General features: G+C 47.7%; 1 protein-coding gene across 7 annotated transcripts in view; it reads right to left on the reverse strand.

The window, feature by feature from the left end:
* Nucleotides 1-16,992, reverse strand: part of ABCD4 (ATP binding cassette subfamily D member 4) — a 683,911-nt gene that overhangs the window by 600,013 nt on the left and 66,906 nt on the right. For all 7 annotated transcript variants that reach the window (XM_069637624.1, XM_069637622.1, XM_069637620.1 and 4 more), the window contains one exon: nucleotides 2,817-2,944. In XM_069637624.1, the coding sequence (XP_069493725.1) occupies nucleotides 2,817-2,876 (60 nt within the window). In that variant the 5' untranslated portion in view covers nucleotides 2,877-2,944. The remainder of the gene's footprint in view (nucleotides 1-2,816; nucleotides 2,945-16,992) is intronic.

Below are 16,992 nucleotides of genomic sequence, written 5' to 3' on the forward strand. Positions count from 1 at the left end.
AATTTACCCATTGAGCCCAATGGGGAATGGGGCATTCCCGAATGGCCTCAATGGGGAATGGGGATTTTCAAATCCGCCAAACCCGTGATCCGGCGCTAATAGCACCGTTGGATTTGGCGGTAGGGCAGATAGCGCTAGTGCTATTAGTGCCGGCGTTACCACCTAACTCGTGATGAAGCCCAAAGTCAAAAGTCCCATAATGAACTGTGTTTCTTAAAGTTGGCAATAGTGAACCCGGTAGAGGGAGGCTAACAAAAAGGGGCAAGGCCCGAAGTCCCTGTGAACAGTGTGTTGCCAGAAGTGAACCAAATCTAGGGAAAGTCACACTGCATTGTTTGAAAAGACATTAAGATGTTTGAAAGCAGAAAATATTGTAGGACAAGGGGAAGTGACATATCATCTTTGTCATTTGGAAGCCAGGCCCGGCCGAGAGGGATCTGGGGTGAAAGTTCATCACCCAAACTTCATTGAGAAAGAAATTGTTTAGTTGTTTTGTGGAATAAGATTGGTGAGGGGTCTGTGCCCAGAAGAGGGGGACCCACGGGTGAAGCTGTCACCCAAAGTAAAAGTGGAACAGAACTTTGTTTTTGTTTATTGAATACATCAGGCCCTCCAAGGCAAGAGACGTTCATTGCGAGAAGACTTAACCGTAGAAGAACCCGATAGCTCATGCTCAGAAGGGCCGAGTGTGTACTTGTCCCGTGCTGAAAACGTCAGGAAGAGGGACCCCTGAAAAGCACATCATGACTTATTATTTGTAAACACTTCTTTCTTTATTGAGAACATTAGCCCACACTTCTTTCTGTAATTAGATGTAAGAAATTGGCAATAGTTTTTTTTTTTTGTATAGGCCTTTTTAATTTTGACACAACGCCATGGACTGCCTTATTTTCACTGGATGGTCGACGCTTGCTCCCATCTTAGATTAGGCGTTTTTCCACCCTGCATTTACAGTTTAATAAACACCTTTGAACTATGATCACTTGTGTCAGTCTTTACTGTTGCCACCATGAGTTCCTTACAGTGGCGTCTCTGTTCCCACTGGGACGAGGGATCCTATCCCTCAGGCTATGCTTGGCTTTCCACTCTACGCATCCAGGTCTATGTTTCCCTGTTACCAGCTTCAAAAAAACGGACGCGTCACAGGCTCTTCCAAGGTTCGTAGTTCTTCTCGCCAACCTCTACGGCCCGCTTCTGTTCCGACCGGCTTTCTCCAGTGGTTCCTCAAGCCCCACTGCTTCGGCATCAGTGACGTCTCGCCCTCTCACTCCTGACTCGGGAACAGTGCCTGTTTGTACCCAGTGGTCTGCCTCATAACAGTGGACTGCCACTCCTTCGGTGGTCCCGGATGCAGTCGGTCTCCTGCTTGCTCCTCTGCTGCTTCATTGTCGACGACATCTCGCCTTCTGGCTCCCTTCGCCTGGTGTGAATCTCGCGGGTACCCGACACAGATGCCCGACTTCCGTGGTAGAAGACGCAGACTCCTTCAGTTTCCTTATTATATAGCTTGTCCCGCCCTTGCGTAACGTCAGTCCTTGTGCTAGAGGCTCCATGGTATTCCACATGCCTCTCTTGAGCCACCTCGTCTCAGTACTTTTCAGCTTTCTAGATGCTGAAGTAATATCTGGGTCTAATATTAGTAGGTGGTGAGTCTTCAGGTTTGCAGAGGTACATGAAAGTGGTGGGTAAGGTGCTGGGGCCTACACTGTAGGGAGGTGTGTAGTGTGTTGGGTGAGGGGAGTTGAACCGCATTTTCCATAGATGGTCGGCCTTGTCCGTAGAGGGGGGGAGTCTCTCCCCAGGATATCCTCCCGCAGACCGGGCTCACCTACCTGGCCTCATGAGAAGGGGCTTCTCCTCAGGGAGAAGTGATGGCATCTAAGGATTCAGTACTTACACCTTTACTTGCCTTTCAGTAGAGATCTCGTAAAACATGACTTCATGATAAAGAGTATATTTTTCAGTAAATACATTGTATGTGCTTGCCTTTGTTAGGTGCTTATTTGTGATCAGCTGTACCCTAGTACCACTCCTCTCCCCTACTAAGAGTGAAACAAGGCTTCGAAGCCATACTACCAGATATTTGAGTTATGCCTGGTTTGCCTCTCTGCCACATCTAATCTTCTCTGGGCATGGGCATATTGGCATTCTCCCTTAGGGTCACTATGGGATCCACTCCACCCATTCCAAGACCCTCTCTATCATGCCCAGGAGACATTTCCATCTGAGGTCAAAGAGGTTATTTTTCTGGCACGGATGATTTCTGGCCCATAATGTGAGTAAAAGAAGGAACGGGGAACTGTGAGGGATCCCCCATATATCGCCCCCTGGGGTTGCGCCACAGAGCGCCTGGCTCCCCTTAGTTCCCCAGTTTATCTTTGTTGACTATGGTACACAGCACAATGACAGTTAGGAAGAGTAAAAGTGGTAAATAGTTAAGTCTTAGCGGGGAAGTATATGGCAGAGCAACAAATTGGAGTTACGACAGTCCATTGTATTGCAGAGTTGATGCCTTGCATTTCCTACTGAAGCAAGAATGATGACTAGTAAATATGAATCGGGGCAATTCATCATAGGGTATTGCAGCGTTTGGCCTGCATGTGGACATAAAGGATGCTAAGGCAGTCTCAAACTAGAGTGGTGGTGTAGTTCTTTATTGGAAAGAGATCCAGGACAGTTGCCCAAAGGGTAGAGACGAGCGAAGAGTTATTCATAGGGTATTGATGAGGGGTGCAGTTCGTCACAGTGTAGTAATGAAGTGAGTTAAGGCCCTCTCCAAATTCTTGGAGGAGTAGGACTCAAGGGTGATTGCTTACCGTAGAGTTGATGAGAATGAGGAGGATGGCCAGTATGGTCAGGCTTCTGAAAGAGTCCATGTCCCGATTGCCCAGGACTCCATAATACTGGCTAGGAATCACCCCCACCTGGTAAATCACAAGCTGCGCTAAAATGGGAATGAGAGAGGAAAAAGGTCAGCATCAGGCGGCAAAAACAACACAATCACAGAAGATGGTGCAACAAAATCCCCATGCGCCTCTTGGGCTCTGCATGAAAGCAGCCTAGTTACAACAGCCCCAATATAATGCAACTCATTGCAAGCCAACTCACCTCACTCCCAACTCCAAGCTGCCATCTCATTGCAAGCCAACTCATGAAAATTACTTTTTTGGCCATTTCAACATACGATTTTGGGGTTTATTCCCCCCACCACTAGTTATTTTCTAACCTTTATTGTAAAAAGGAGGGGATATCCCGGGACCCCCTTCTGTCTTTACGACCCTCACCCTCATTTTTAGCCATCTTTCCTATTTTGCTATTCATTTTTTCCCTTCATGCTTCCCTCTCTTTTTATGTCCTCCCCCTTGCTGCTTTTTTTCAATGTCTGGATCTGTCTTCGCCCCACCTCCACCTTTTTTTCTAATTTCAGTGAGTTTTCCATTTGACCCACCAGATACAATTTCATGAGTTGGCCTTGCAATGAGTTAGGATTTCTTTGAGTTGGGTTTCTCTGAAATGACGGTCATTGAGTTGGCTAAGGTGGAATGGTGGTTAATCCTGGAGAATCAATCCTCCCTATTATCAACTAGAGATCCACTGAAAATGCTGGTTTTGAAGAAATCCTGGCCAGAAAATCTAATTAGTGAAAAGGAGGAAGATTTGTGACTTATGATGGATCCGTGATGAACATGGTCATCAAGACTAGTCATACACATTTCCTCTTAAACAGCAGTGTGTGACAATTCTCTGGCAATAAAAGAGTGAACTCAAGATATATATGAAAGTGAAAAATAGTTTTACTGAAATCCAAGTGAAGTCCTTTGTGTATCAAGGCTTTAGTCTCTCTTTGTGATTAAAGAGGCAATAATGTCTACATCCCTCCATCTCTCCACCATCAAATGGGGAGTGGAGAGGGTTCAACTCCTTTTCCTATACAGAATAGGGGTACGACATATCCCTTTCCATTTCTTATTTGGTCAAAGTCAGCCTAATACCATTTATAGCTTGACTAGATAGGCCCTTTTAATAAGCCCTGCAATGCGGTACAACGTCCACCTTCTCGCTGATCGCCGTCCGTGACTCTCTGTGGATAAACAACTATTTGTTACTGCTCTGCATATGGTCTTTTAACTATTTTAGTGTACACTAAGCTTGTACCTGCTTACATACTTACAGTCTACTAAAGTTCTTCTTGTGTGCGACGTGAGGCAATTCAACCTACACCTGCAATCATATACCAGTACAAATCTAGTTGTTCTATGTCCATCTCTTGTGTACAAAATTGTTGGGGTACATCAAGGAAAAACAGTCACTCAACTGTAGGGAATATTTTGTTAACATTATAAAGTGCTTACTTGTTCCTGGATAACAAAGAATTTAGACTTCAATGGAGTTACGTAGCAAACAAATGAGTACGCGGCTGAGTGATCCTGATTATAGACGCAGCAAAATGGATGTCAGACAAAATAGTGATTGAATTAACCAAATTAGAAGAAGACATCAAACTAATCCCCCAAAAGTGTTTAAGAAATGCCTGAATGAGTTTAAAAACAAAAATAACAGAGTTCAAGAATTTTACCACAAAAGAAAGGATCAGAATAATGAAGAAAGATCAAAGTAATTTCAGTCACGAGAAGGCATTCCCCTACTCCAATGAAGATTACAAGTACCAGGAAGGGGAAAAATTCCAACAAGTACAGACAAAGAAACACGTAAGATTTGGTAATACGTCCTACAGCTCTACCGAAGAGAGTTCGGGGGATGAGAATAGATATCGAGAGCAAGATAACAGATATAGAGGAAGGAACTACAGAGGTACTTATAATAACCAAAGACCAAGGGGACAGAGGAAGAAGGTAGATCTTTTTTTAGATCAGGACCACAGAGTTTGGTAGATGGAACCAAGCCACCAAACCTTATAGTTAATCTATCGACCTACATCCCGACTACTACAGAATTCATAATACTGAACAAAGGACTAGGTTTTGTAACTACAAATAAACATGACAGTTTTAAATTCAGAATAGAATTTTAAAAAAATGTCGGAAAATATACCTTTGACAATTCTTCCAAAATGAAACATACAAGACCACACCCAATGAGTCAGGTTTAAAGAACATGTCAGATATTATGCCCCCCTAGCATAGCCAAAGAGCGGAAGCTATAATGTTTTTTTTTTAAAAAGGGAGTCCTTGCAGAATTAGAAAAAACAGAAAAGACAAATGAAAAACTATTTCAAGCTATTTCAAAAAAGGAAAGAGAAGCCACTGGCCAAAAATGAATCATACAGAGAGCCAATAACAGTGGAGTAATAGTCCTGTTGGACAGGGAAGATTATATCAAGGAATGCAAAACACAACTAAATGATGAAACCGGATATATCTGAAACTAGATACAGACCCTACGAACAGACTCCAACGGACAATCAAAACCAAAGTAAAGAAAGCTTTAGAAAGAGGATCCCTATATAAACAAGAGACCAGATTCTTTATTAATGAAAAACCTAGAGTACCACTATTCTATACAGTTCCCAAAATACATAAAAATGTAGACTAACCCCCAGGTAGACCTATCGTCTCAGCATCTATTCTGTCCTAGAACATCTATCGAAGTTATCAGATGTGTATTTAAGACCTCTAATTACACAAAGGAAGTCACACCACAGCCGTCATTAAGCTACGTGAAGGAATGACATTCGACTCAACAAAAGATACAAGTCTAGAAATTGTATCTCTGTACACAATGATCTCCCAAGCTAAGGCGCTACAAATGCTAGAATAACTGCAATACATCAAACACACCCCAAATGGTATCCCCAACTCATTTATACTATGGTGTGTTGAAATTACTTTAACAGAGAACTACTTTAGGTTTCTCAATAGATTCTACAGACAAATCCATGGAACCGATATTGGGGCTTGTGAGGTGGCCTGCGTTAATCCCCGGGTGCAGCCATGCACTACAGTGCCTAGAAGACATCAGGGTCAGCCATGCCCCACCTCTCCAGTGGATATTGGTACCTTAAAATTACAATTCCTGAAACATCATCATGGGAACACTGGCCCATGCTCACGGTCAAAGAAGGAAGGACACCGATGTCTCCCCGTACACCCCATATCGCGGATGGCTCAGTGCACAAGCCCGAAGTGATCGGAAAACAGCACCGACAAGAGATGTGCTGGAATGGCATACAGCGTCCTGGACATTGGTACCACCCATGGGGGTGGGAGGAGGAGGAAGGAAGCAACAATAACAGCGTGGCTTCTAGGAAGCCTGATGATTGGATAGAAGTCTGAGGGGGCTCGGCTCAAAACGGGGACACTGAAACTTGTGTTTGTTCTTGTTTTTCTTCGTTGCACAGACCAGAGACATGAATGACTGAGAAGAGAATGAAGAAGTATTCCATGGGGCATATTGAGGAGCAGTTAAACTGGAGAATCAGAGGACAGCCTTACATCCGACCCTCATCATGAACTTTCTTTTGCAAATAACTGCTATCTTGCTTCACGGAACCAGTTTCGTACCCTGAATAAAGGACCATTTGTGTCAAGGCAAGACGTGTTCTGTCTGTTTTTTTTACACTGGTGGCAGAAGTGGGATTTGACAAGGCCCCCCGCCCCATGGAGACTATTATTAAAACTCTGGCAGAAGGCCAGCAGCAGCTTCAACAGTTGGTTTAGGTGCAAGGGCACCAGGCACAGGCTGACCACCAGGTGTTACAACAGGCGCCTTCAGATACAAAGCGCTGCGCAGGACCAGAGTCAGGAAGCCCTTTGGCTACTGGGAGAAGCTGTGGCTGCTGGCAAGACCCAACCAGCCATGCCTCCCACTGTGCTACAGAATTATCAATCCAGAGACAATCCCACTTTCTTCTTTGTGAATTTCGAAAGGATTGCCAAGGCCGCCCAATGGCCGGTGGAAAGATGGGTTTTCTTTCTTGCCCCTTTGCTTACAGGAGTGATGCAGGGTGCTTATCAAGCTGACAATCCTACAGGAGAAACTCCTTATGCCGACCTCTAGAAAACCATATTAGAGAGGCTGGGTATGAATGAGGAGACATATTGACTGCAGTATAGAGAGACCTACCTAAAACCCGCTGAGAGCCTGCGCAAACTTCTACAGGATCCAAGATGTGGCCGAGAAGTGGCTCCAAACCAGTATGGCCAACATTGCACAAATAAGGGATAAGGTCCTACTAGTACAGTCTGTGGAGGCCTTGCCCGGATCCATACAAATATGGGTCAGACAACATCATCACCTGTCTTTATCTGAGGCTATTGACGTAGCCATGTCCCATCAGAAGGCAGGGCCGCTTCAAGCATTTTCAACCACTTCGGGGAGACCTGGTAATGAACCACCAGCTAACCACAGTGGTCCACCCCGATGGGTGCCAAATGATTCAAGGTTCAGACCCAATGTGCGCACCACCCCAGGAGGACAGATATCAAGACCCCAACAACCCCGAAGTTTTGAATGCGGCGAGTGGGGGCATATCGCCAGGCTCTGTCCTAAGAAGATCAAACCAGAGCCTATGGAAATTGGAGCCCTACAGACCCAGAAGTACTCTCGAACCCACAGTGGATGGTTGTCCAGCACAAGCGATGGCGAACAGTGGCAGTTGACAAACCGTGATACAACCCCAAGTAAGTAAACCGACCCAATAACCAGACCGGGGTAAGCCAGGTGAAATGTTTACATGGTGATGTAAAATCATACCCATATACCCATCTAGAGCAGGGGTGCACAACTGATTTTGATAGAGGGCCGAAAGTACCTTACATGAGGGCTATAGTGGGCCGAAAAGTAAAAGTGGGCGGGGCGGTAGGCGGGACATGTCAGGAGGCTTTTTCAACCCCCAATTTGTATTAAACACATGGAAAAAGATGTTTTTGAGGGGTAACGATTTTTATTGCATTTCAAACTTACATTTTGTACTACACATTTTCCATTGCTATCATTTATTTCGATTTAGTTATTGTATATCGTCTGTTTAATTAAATTATATATATTTTATTGACCCTTGATTGGACATTCCGTTATTTTGGACTGCTATAGTTTGCTGTTTGGGTTACCCAAGAGGAGTATGGCCTTCGTTGAGTATGGTTTCCTCAAATAAGCAAAGGATGTACATCTCCTAACTGTGCCTGTTTTAGCTTTATTATTGAGTTCACTCTTGGAGTGCAACACTATGCCCCATGGCTCCCATCCCCAACCAAACACTATGCCCCATAGTCCCCTTACCCCCAACCAAACACTATGCCCCATGGCTCCCATCCCCAACCAAACACTATGCCCCATGGCCCCCTCACCCCCAACCAAACACTATGCCCCATGGGCCCCCTCACCCCCAACCAAACACTATGCCCCATGGGCCCCCTCACCCCCAACCAAACACTATGCCCCATGGGCCCCTCACCCCCAACCAAACACTATGCCCCATGGCCCCCACCCCAACCAAACACTATGCCCCATGGCTCCCACCTCCAACCAAACACTATGCCCCCTGTCCCTCACCGCCCCAAGGAAACACTATGCCCCCTGTCCCTCACCCCCAACCAAACACTATGCCCCATGGCCCCCTCACCCCCCTAACCCCCAACCAAACACTATGCCCCATGGGCCCCTCACCCCCAACCAAACACTATGCCCCATGGCCCCCACCCCAACCAAACACTATGCCTCATGTCCCTCACCCCCAACCAAACACTATGCCCCATGGCCCCCTCACCCCCAACCAAACACTATGCCCCATGGCCCCCTCACCCCCAACCAAACACTATGCCCCATGGCTCCCACCCACCAAGCAAACACTATGCCCCCTGTCCCTCACCCACCAAGCAAACACTATGCCCCCTGTCCCTCACCCACCAAGCAAACACTATGCCCCCTGACCCTCACCCACCAAGCAAACACTATGCCCCCTGTCCTTCACCCACCAAGCAAACACTATGCCCCCTGTCCCTCACCCCCAAACAAACACTATGCCCCCTGTCCCTCACCCCCCAACCAAACACTATGCCCCCTATCCCTCACCCCCAACCAAACACTATGCCCCATGACCCCCTCACCCAAACCAAACACTATGCCCCATGGCCCCCTCACCCCCAACCAAACACTATACCCCAAACACACTCTCAAGCATGCACCCATACAGACCCAAACCCCCGCCCCCAACGCAGCACACACATTCTCAAGCATGAACCCATACAGACCCGAACCCCCGCCCTCAACGCAGCACACACATTCTCAAGCATGAACCCATACAGACCCGAACCCCCCGCCCCCAACGCAGCACACACATTCTCAAGCATGCACCCATACAGACCCGAACCCCCCAACTCAGCACACACACATGCACCCTTACAGACCCGAACCCCCACCCCCCAACTCAGCACACACACATGCACCCATACAGACCCGAACCCCCCACCCCCCAACTCAGCACACAAACATGCACCCATACAGACCCGAACCCCCCACCCCCCAACTCAGCACACACACATGCACCCTTACAGACCCGAACCCCCCACCCCCCAACTCAGTACACACACATGCACCCTTACAGACCCGGACCCCCACCCCCCAACTCAGCACACACACATGCACCCATACAGACCCGAACCCCCCACCCCCCAACTCAGCACACACACATGCACCCATACAGACCTGAACCCCCACCCCCCAAAACAGCACACACACAGACCCGAACCCCCCCAACCCCAACTCAGCACACACACAAACATGCACCCATACAGACCCGAACCGCCCACCCCCCAACTCAGCACACACACATGCACCCTTACAGACCCGAACCCCCCACCCCCCAACTCAGCACACACACATGCACCCATACAGACCCGAACCCCCCACCCCCCAACTCAGCACACACACATGCACCCATACAGACCTGAACCCCCACCCCCCAAATCAGCACACACACAGACCCGAACCCCCCCAACCCCAACTCAGCACACACACAAACATGCACCCATACAGACCCGAACCGCCCACCCCCCAACTCAGCACACACACATGCACCCTTACAGACCCGAACCCCCCACCCCCCAACTCAGCACACACACATGCACCCATACAGACCCGAACCCCCCACCCCCCAACTCAGCACACACACATGCACCCATACAGACCTGAACCCCCACCCCCCAAATCAGCACACACACAGACCCGAACCCCCCCAACCCCAACTCAGCACACACACAAACATGCACCCATACAGACCCGAACCGCCACCCCCCCCCCCAACTCAGCACACAAAAAACATTCAAATCAAAACATTCATACACATCCGACACCCACCCCCACCCCCGCATTTCAACATACACACAAAATACATTCAAATACAAACATTCACACACATCAGACACACCCCCCACCCCCGCATCTCAACATACACACAAAATACATTCAAATCAAAACATTCATACACATCCGACACCCCTCCCACCCCCGCATCTCAACATACACACAAAATACATTCAAATCAAAACATTCATACACATCCGACACCCCCCCACCCCCGCATCTCAACATACACATAAAATGCATTCAAATTCCAACATTCATACACATCCGACACCCCCCCACCCCCGCATCTCAACATACACATAAAATGCATTCAAATTCCAACATTCATACACATCCGACACCCATCCCCGCATCTCAACACACACACAAAATACATTCAAATTCCAACATTCATACACATCCGACACCCCCCCCACATCCGACACCCCCCCATCGCAACATACACACACAAACATAAAGTAAAACAGACCCGACACACAAACACAAACAGACCACTTACCGGAGACGTGCTGGAAGGCAGGTAAGCGGCAGGTAAGCAGGAACGCTGGAATCGTACTACGGCTGGCGTGGTCCAAGGCTGAAATGCCTTCCGGCATCAAGCCTTATGGACCACGCTAGCCGTAGTGCTGGCCCTCCATTGGGTCAGCACACACACACACTACGTGGCTCGTAGGAGCAACGTGGTGCATGTGTGCTGAGCCAATGACGGCCAGTGTTTTGTCCGGCCCGGAAGACAACAAAGACTTTCCTAATGGAGGGCGGCCGCGGGCCGCCCTCCATTAGGAAAGTCTTTGTGCCTCGCGGGCCGGACAAAAGAGCATGGCGGGCCGCAACTGGCCCGCGGGCCGTATGTTGTGCACCCATGATCTAGTGACTTAACTTTAGGTATTCATGGGGTTTTGATGCCAGTACAGAATGCTGTTATTCCATCCTTGCCTGCTCCCATCCTTCCGATCTCCAGGGTTTTTCCAAATTGCTCACCTCCGCGGGATGGCTACAAGAGGCCCCCTTTTCTCTACATTGATCTAACACCCCAGAACCGCCCTAAAATATTCAAGTCCCGGTCCGTCAAGAGATAAATAAAATCCTGATGGAAAGAGGACCTGCAAGACTTCAGTTGCGCCTCGAGGATCATTTTCCAACCTTTCGGACCGAAACGGGAACAGATGAGACCATCAAAAGAGCCTGTGAGCAGGCGCAGGAATCGACGACTAATCCACCCGCAACCCCATAATTCAAGGAAAAACAAGGACTATTGTAGAGAGTCACATTGGGAATGGACCAGACTAAGAAGGGACAACTACTAGTTCCTCAATCGTATAGGAAGGGCCTTGGCCAGTTAGCCCACAATCACAATACAGGGGGGGTAGAGGGCCGAGAACCTGCCACAAAAGACTTCTACAGGGTTTCTATTGGCCAGGCATTTATTCTGAAGTAGCCAGATACTGTCAGGAATGCCCCATATGCCAGAAAACCAGGGTCCACAATCCACCCAAGGCCCCCCTGCAAAGAATTCTTCTTATAAAATAACCCTTCCAGAGGATAGGGAAGGACATAGTGGGTCCCTTGGAACCTAGCAGTAGAGACTACCGATACATGTTGGTAGTGCTATTGCCGTTTTGTGCACAGGTTAGACTCCCACAGGAAATCGTCACCGACCAAAGCAGTAATTTCATGTACTTGGTCATGAACCATGGGGATCGTACACCTAAAACTTCGATCACCCCAGACCGATGGCCTCGTATAGAGGGATGATAAAACCATCAAGCAAATAGTTAAGGCGAGTGACAGGACCTACTGACCTATGTTGGGATCGAGCGCTACCCTGGGTATGGATGGTTCTTCGGGATACCCTACAATCCTCCACTGGGTTTTCTCAGTTCGAACTCCTGTTTGGGAGACAGCCCAAGACGAAACAAACCAGACTACGTATGCGATCTTCAGGAGCAACTGGCACATTTAAGGGAATTCGCCCGAGATAACCTAGGATGGGTACAGGATCTTCAGGAAAACTATTATAATAGGACAGCTCGGGTTCGCTCACTTAAGGCGGGCGACAAGGTGTTAGTCCTACTTCCCATTAGCGAAAACAAACTATTGGCCCAATGGAAGAGTCCATACAAGGTGACCCGAGTATTAGGGCCAGTGGATTATGTAGTAGAACAACCCAACCGAAGGGTAACGCAACATAACTACCACATTAATCTGCTGAAATACTAGAAGGAACCCTCGGGTCTGGGTTCTGAACGCCATCAATGCATATCGATCAGTGCCAGAACAACTAGTCCTCAGCAGTCTAAGTGATGTCTATGATGTACTACTGGGAGACCAGTTAAGTGACACCCAAAGGAAAGACGTATTCCATGTATTAGACCCAGTGGCTTCCATCTTCTCCGTTATTCCTGGCAGAACCGACCAGGCAGAACACACAATCAAGACAGAGGTGGGAAATATTATCTGGGTACGACCTTATCGAATACCAGAGGCCAAAAGAAGTGAAGTATCCAGAGAAATCAACGAGATGTTGAAATTAGGCATCAAAGTGTCATCCAAAAGCGTGTGGTGTCCACCCATCGAATGGTCCCAGAACCTGATGGCACCACAAGATTATGTATGGACTTCTGTCAGTTAAATGCCATTCCCCGTTACAGGGCCTATCCTATGCCCCACATAGATGAACTGCTAGAGAATCTAGGCGCTGCCATGTACTTAAGCAAGATAGACCTCACCAAGGGTTATTGGCAAATTCCACTTAGAACAGTGGACCAGGAGAAGACCGCTTTTTCAACCCCCCCACCCCCAAGGCCTTTTCCAGTTTACGGTACTTCCCTTTGGCTGCATGGGGTCCCTGCCACTTTTCAGACCTTAATGGATAGAATACTACAACCCCATGAATCATACGCTGCTGCCTATCTAGACGACATCGTCATCTATAGCGCCTCATGGGATGAACATCAGAATCTCCTGAAGGTGACCACAGCCCTCAAAGAGGCGGGATTACGCATAAATCCATGTAAGACCCGATTAGCTGCAGAGACAACCAAGATCTGGTTATACAGTGGGACGGGGAATGAGAACGCCTCTTATAGAGAAAATCCAGGCTCTACATAAACTTAGGATTCCCACCCCAAAGAAGGCGATACGAGTCTCCCTAGGCTTTTTAGGGGATTACTGCTGTTTCATTCCCCATTTCTCGACCATGGCAGCTCCGTTGACTGATGCTCTTCGAGGTAACTGTCCGAAGGTCCTAGCAGACAGGGCTATCCAGGCCTTCCACATCCTGGTCACTACAACATCCTGATGACCTGTGCAACATTGTCGGGATTACACTAAACCGTTGTTTCAACAAGCTGATGCTTCAAGAGGCAGTCTGAGAGCTGTACTATCCCAGGGGATGAATCCGATCTCCGTCCCATAGCATTCATCAGCCGGAAGGTACTCCCCCATGAGATACCTTATTCCACGCTTGAAAAGAAGTGTCTGACAATCAAATGCGTCATTTAATCCCTTAGATATTATTTTTGTTAGGACGTCATTTCACACTTTACACTGATCGTGCCCCTCTATGAGCCCCGCACTACAGTGCCCAGATGACATCAGGGTCAGCCAACCCCCGCCTCTGGTGCTGATATTGGTACCTTAAAATTACAATCCCCAAAACATCATCATGGGCACACTGTCTCATGCTCACGGTCAAAGAAGGAGGGACACTGCTGTCTCCCTGCACACTCACATGTCGTGGATGTCTCAGTGCACAAGCCTGCAGTGATCAGAAAACAGCACCGACAAGAGATGTGCTGGGACGGCATACACTGGCCTGAACATTGGTACTGCCCATTGGGGTGGGAGGAGGGAAGCAACAGTAACAGCGCAGCTTCTAGAAAGCCTGATGATTGGATAGAAGTCAGAGGGGGCTCGGCTGAAAACTGGGACGCTTAAACTTGTTTGTTCTTGTTTTTCTTTGTTGCACAAACCGGAGACATGAACGACTGGGGAGAGAATGAAGAAGTATTCCATTGGGCGTATTGTGGAGCAGTTAAATGGGAGAATCATCGGACATCCTTACGTCTGACCCTCATCACAAACTTTCTTTTGCAAATAACTGCTATCTCGCTTCACAGAAGCAATTTTTGTACCCTGAATAAAGGACCATTTGTGTTAAGGCAAGACGTGTCGTGTCCTGCCTGGCTTCTTTACAGGGCTACAGTAGCACCCAGCCTAGTCAACCTATATGTAGAAATGCTAGAAGAAACCAAGATATATGTTGGCCACAATCCTTCCAAAAACAAGATCAAACTATGGAAGAGATACAATGATGTTCTAATAATATGGGAAGGTAATAACGAAGCTGAAATTACAAAATGTGTTGAATAGTTGAATAACCAAGACAGATGTCTGCAATTTACAATGAACTGTAATAACTCCCAGATCAACTTCCTAGACATAACTATTTTCGCAGATAGGCAAAACAAAAAACTGGCAGTAAAACTGTATCATAAAGAAACTGATAAAAATGCACTGTTAACATTTGACAGTTTCCATCCAAAACATACCAGAGATAATCTCCCTTTCGGACAATTCCTCAGACTGAGAAGAAACAGCTCGTTGAAAACAGATTATGAGGGAGTCCTGTAGAGTCCTTGGTGTCCTTGAGAGCTGCTCTTTCCCCTGGTCGTGAAGGGGTTAACTGGGACAGGAAACGCTGTGAGGAATAAGGAGCTGGTGCTTAAAGTACAAAAGGGCTTTGAAGCGCAGAGCGCGCGGAGTCCTTCAGAGTCTTTGGCGTCCTTGAAAGCTGCTCTTTTCCCTGGTCGTGAAGGGGTTAACTGGGACAGGAAACGCTTTGACGAATAAGGAGGTGGTGCTTAAAGTACAAAAGGGCTTTGAAGCGCAGAGCGCGCGGAGTCCTTCAGAGTCTTTGGCGTCCTTGAAAGCTGCTCTTTTCCCTGGTCGTGAAGGGGTTAACTGGGACAGGAAACGCTGTGAGGAATAAGGAGGTGGTGCTTAAAGTACAAAAGGGCTTTGAAGCGCTGAGCGCGCAGAGTCCTGCAGAGTCCTTGGCGTCCTTTGCGCTCCGGTGCGCAGAGGTTGCAGACTGCAGGCACCGAGCATTTCTTTTGTGGACTCTTGGCTCTGTCGGGACTGGAACTGGCTCAGCATTCCTCAGCGTGTCGGTGCGGCGTGGACCGCGTGCAATTCAAGGTTTATCAGGTACCGTCAGCAGACTTGAGAGGCACATACTTTTACATTGAACTAATAGAGAGCGGGGGAGTCGGACTCAGACAGCTCCTTAAGCTGCCGGGCGTTCCCCGCCCTCTCTGTCTTTTGTGTCCTCTGTGTCCTTTATTTGCTGTGGAATTGACACTGGGGGGAACCAGGGGGGTTTTGCAGTTATTGCATTCCAGACCCCACAACCGACACTGCTACGTTGCCATCTCAGGGGGACGCAAAGACGGTTCTTCTCCCTCTTTGTTCTGAGTTTGTTGTTGGGGGGCTGCAAGCTTTTTCTCTCCCCCCTTTTTTTTTTCTTAACTTGGTTTTTATTTCCTGGTTTTGGCCAGTTTTAAATATTGTGAATTGTGATTAGCATTGTTTTATAATCGTTTTTGTGCGGGCCATTAGGTGTTTTGTAGTTGTTGCTAGTGAAGAGCTAGCCTTTGAACATAGTGGATAGGTTTTACTCATAGTTCAATTCATTCAACTTTATGCCATATTGTTCCTTCCTCCATTGCCATTTGTCTCAATAGAGTGGTAAAACCTTTCATTCCGCTTTTTATACAGGCTTTTAAAGGCTCATTTTGATTTATAAGTTAATCAGGCTCACTTAAACTTGTACCATGGGGAAAAGAAAAGCCGGGGACGAGGGGACCTTAGGGGGAGTGGGGTGTTCAGGGAAGGGGGCGAAAAAACCTAAAAACGTTAAAACCTCTAAAGGTGGTAAACCCCCCTCAAGACCTGTAACTGTTGCTTCTCAAAGATCACTTGATTCAGAATTGGATGCAATGGCCAATAAGATTGTTAGCTGCATGAATGCAGCAGAGCTCGCCTCCAGAGAGGTAGTCCCTCTGTTAGAGGGTCACAGTAAAGGGATTATTGGGGTTGATGGCCCTGGACCTTTGCTCTCTGAGTCGAGGACCGGGAATGGGGCAGGGGCCATAGAGGGAGTGGGGGTAGTCATGGGACAGGTGCAGGATCTCCCCTTGCCACCTATGCTGGGTATTCCGAGGGCGAGCAGCCCAATTTATGAGGACCATGACAGTTTGGTCTTGGATTCCTCGTCAGCTTGTGAGGGGGATAAAGTGTGGCTGGAAACACTACTTGATGATAAGTTAAAACCCCTCCAGTTGATTTTGAAATCCCTACGGGGGTTAATACCCTAGCAATCATGGATGACTCCAGTAGAGCAATCTCTTTGAAATTGTGTGACTTGGCAAAAAATGGAGGGGTTGTGTGGGTTGCGGGTTGCCGGGCCTTGTGCTTTGTGTGTGTCCTTAAAGGGCGGACACTCTTCTAGTTGTGATCTGGCTGTAGAAGAGCAAAGTAGGCAACCATCTGTTGACATCACAGTGGAAGAAGGGTTAGCTGCCAAAAAAGTGGAGAGTGGGCCCATATGGGACATTGACATTGAGAAGACAGTTTTTCCACAAGGGCAAGGGGATCAGTCAATTT

The sequence above is a fragment of the Ambystoma mexicanum genome, chromosome 14 (assembly GCF_040938575.1).
Source record: "Ambystoma mexicanum isolate Mex_15411 chromosome 14, UKY_AmexF1_1, whole genome shotgun sequence".
Taxonomy (NCBI): domain Eukaryota; kingdom Metazoa; phylum Chordata; class Amphibia; order Caudata; family Ambystomatidae; genus Ambystoma; species Ambystoma mexicanum.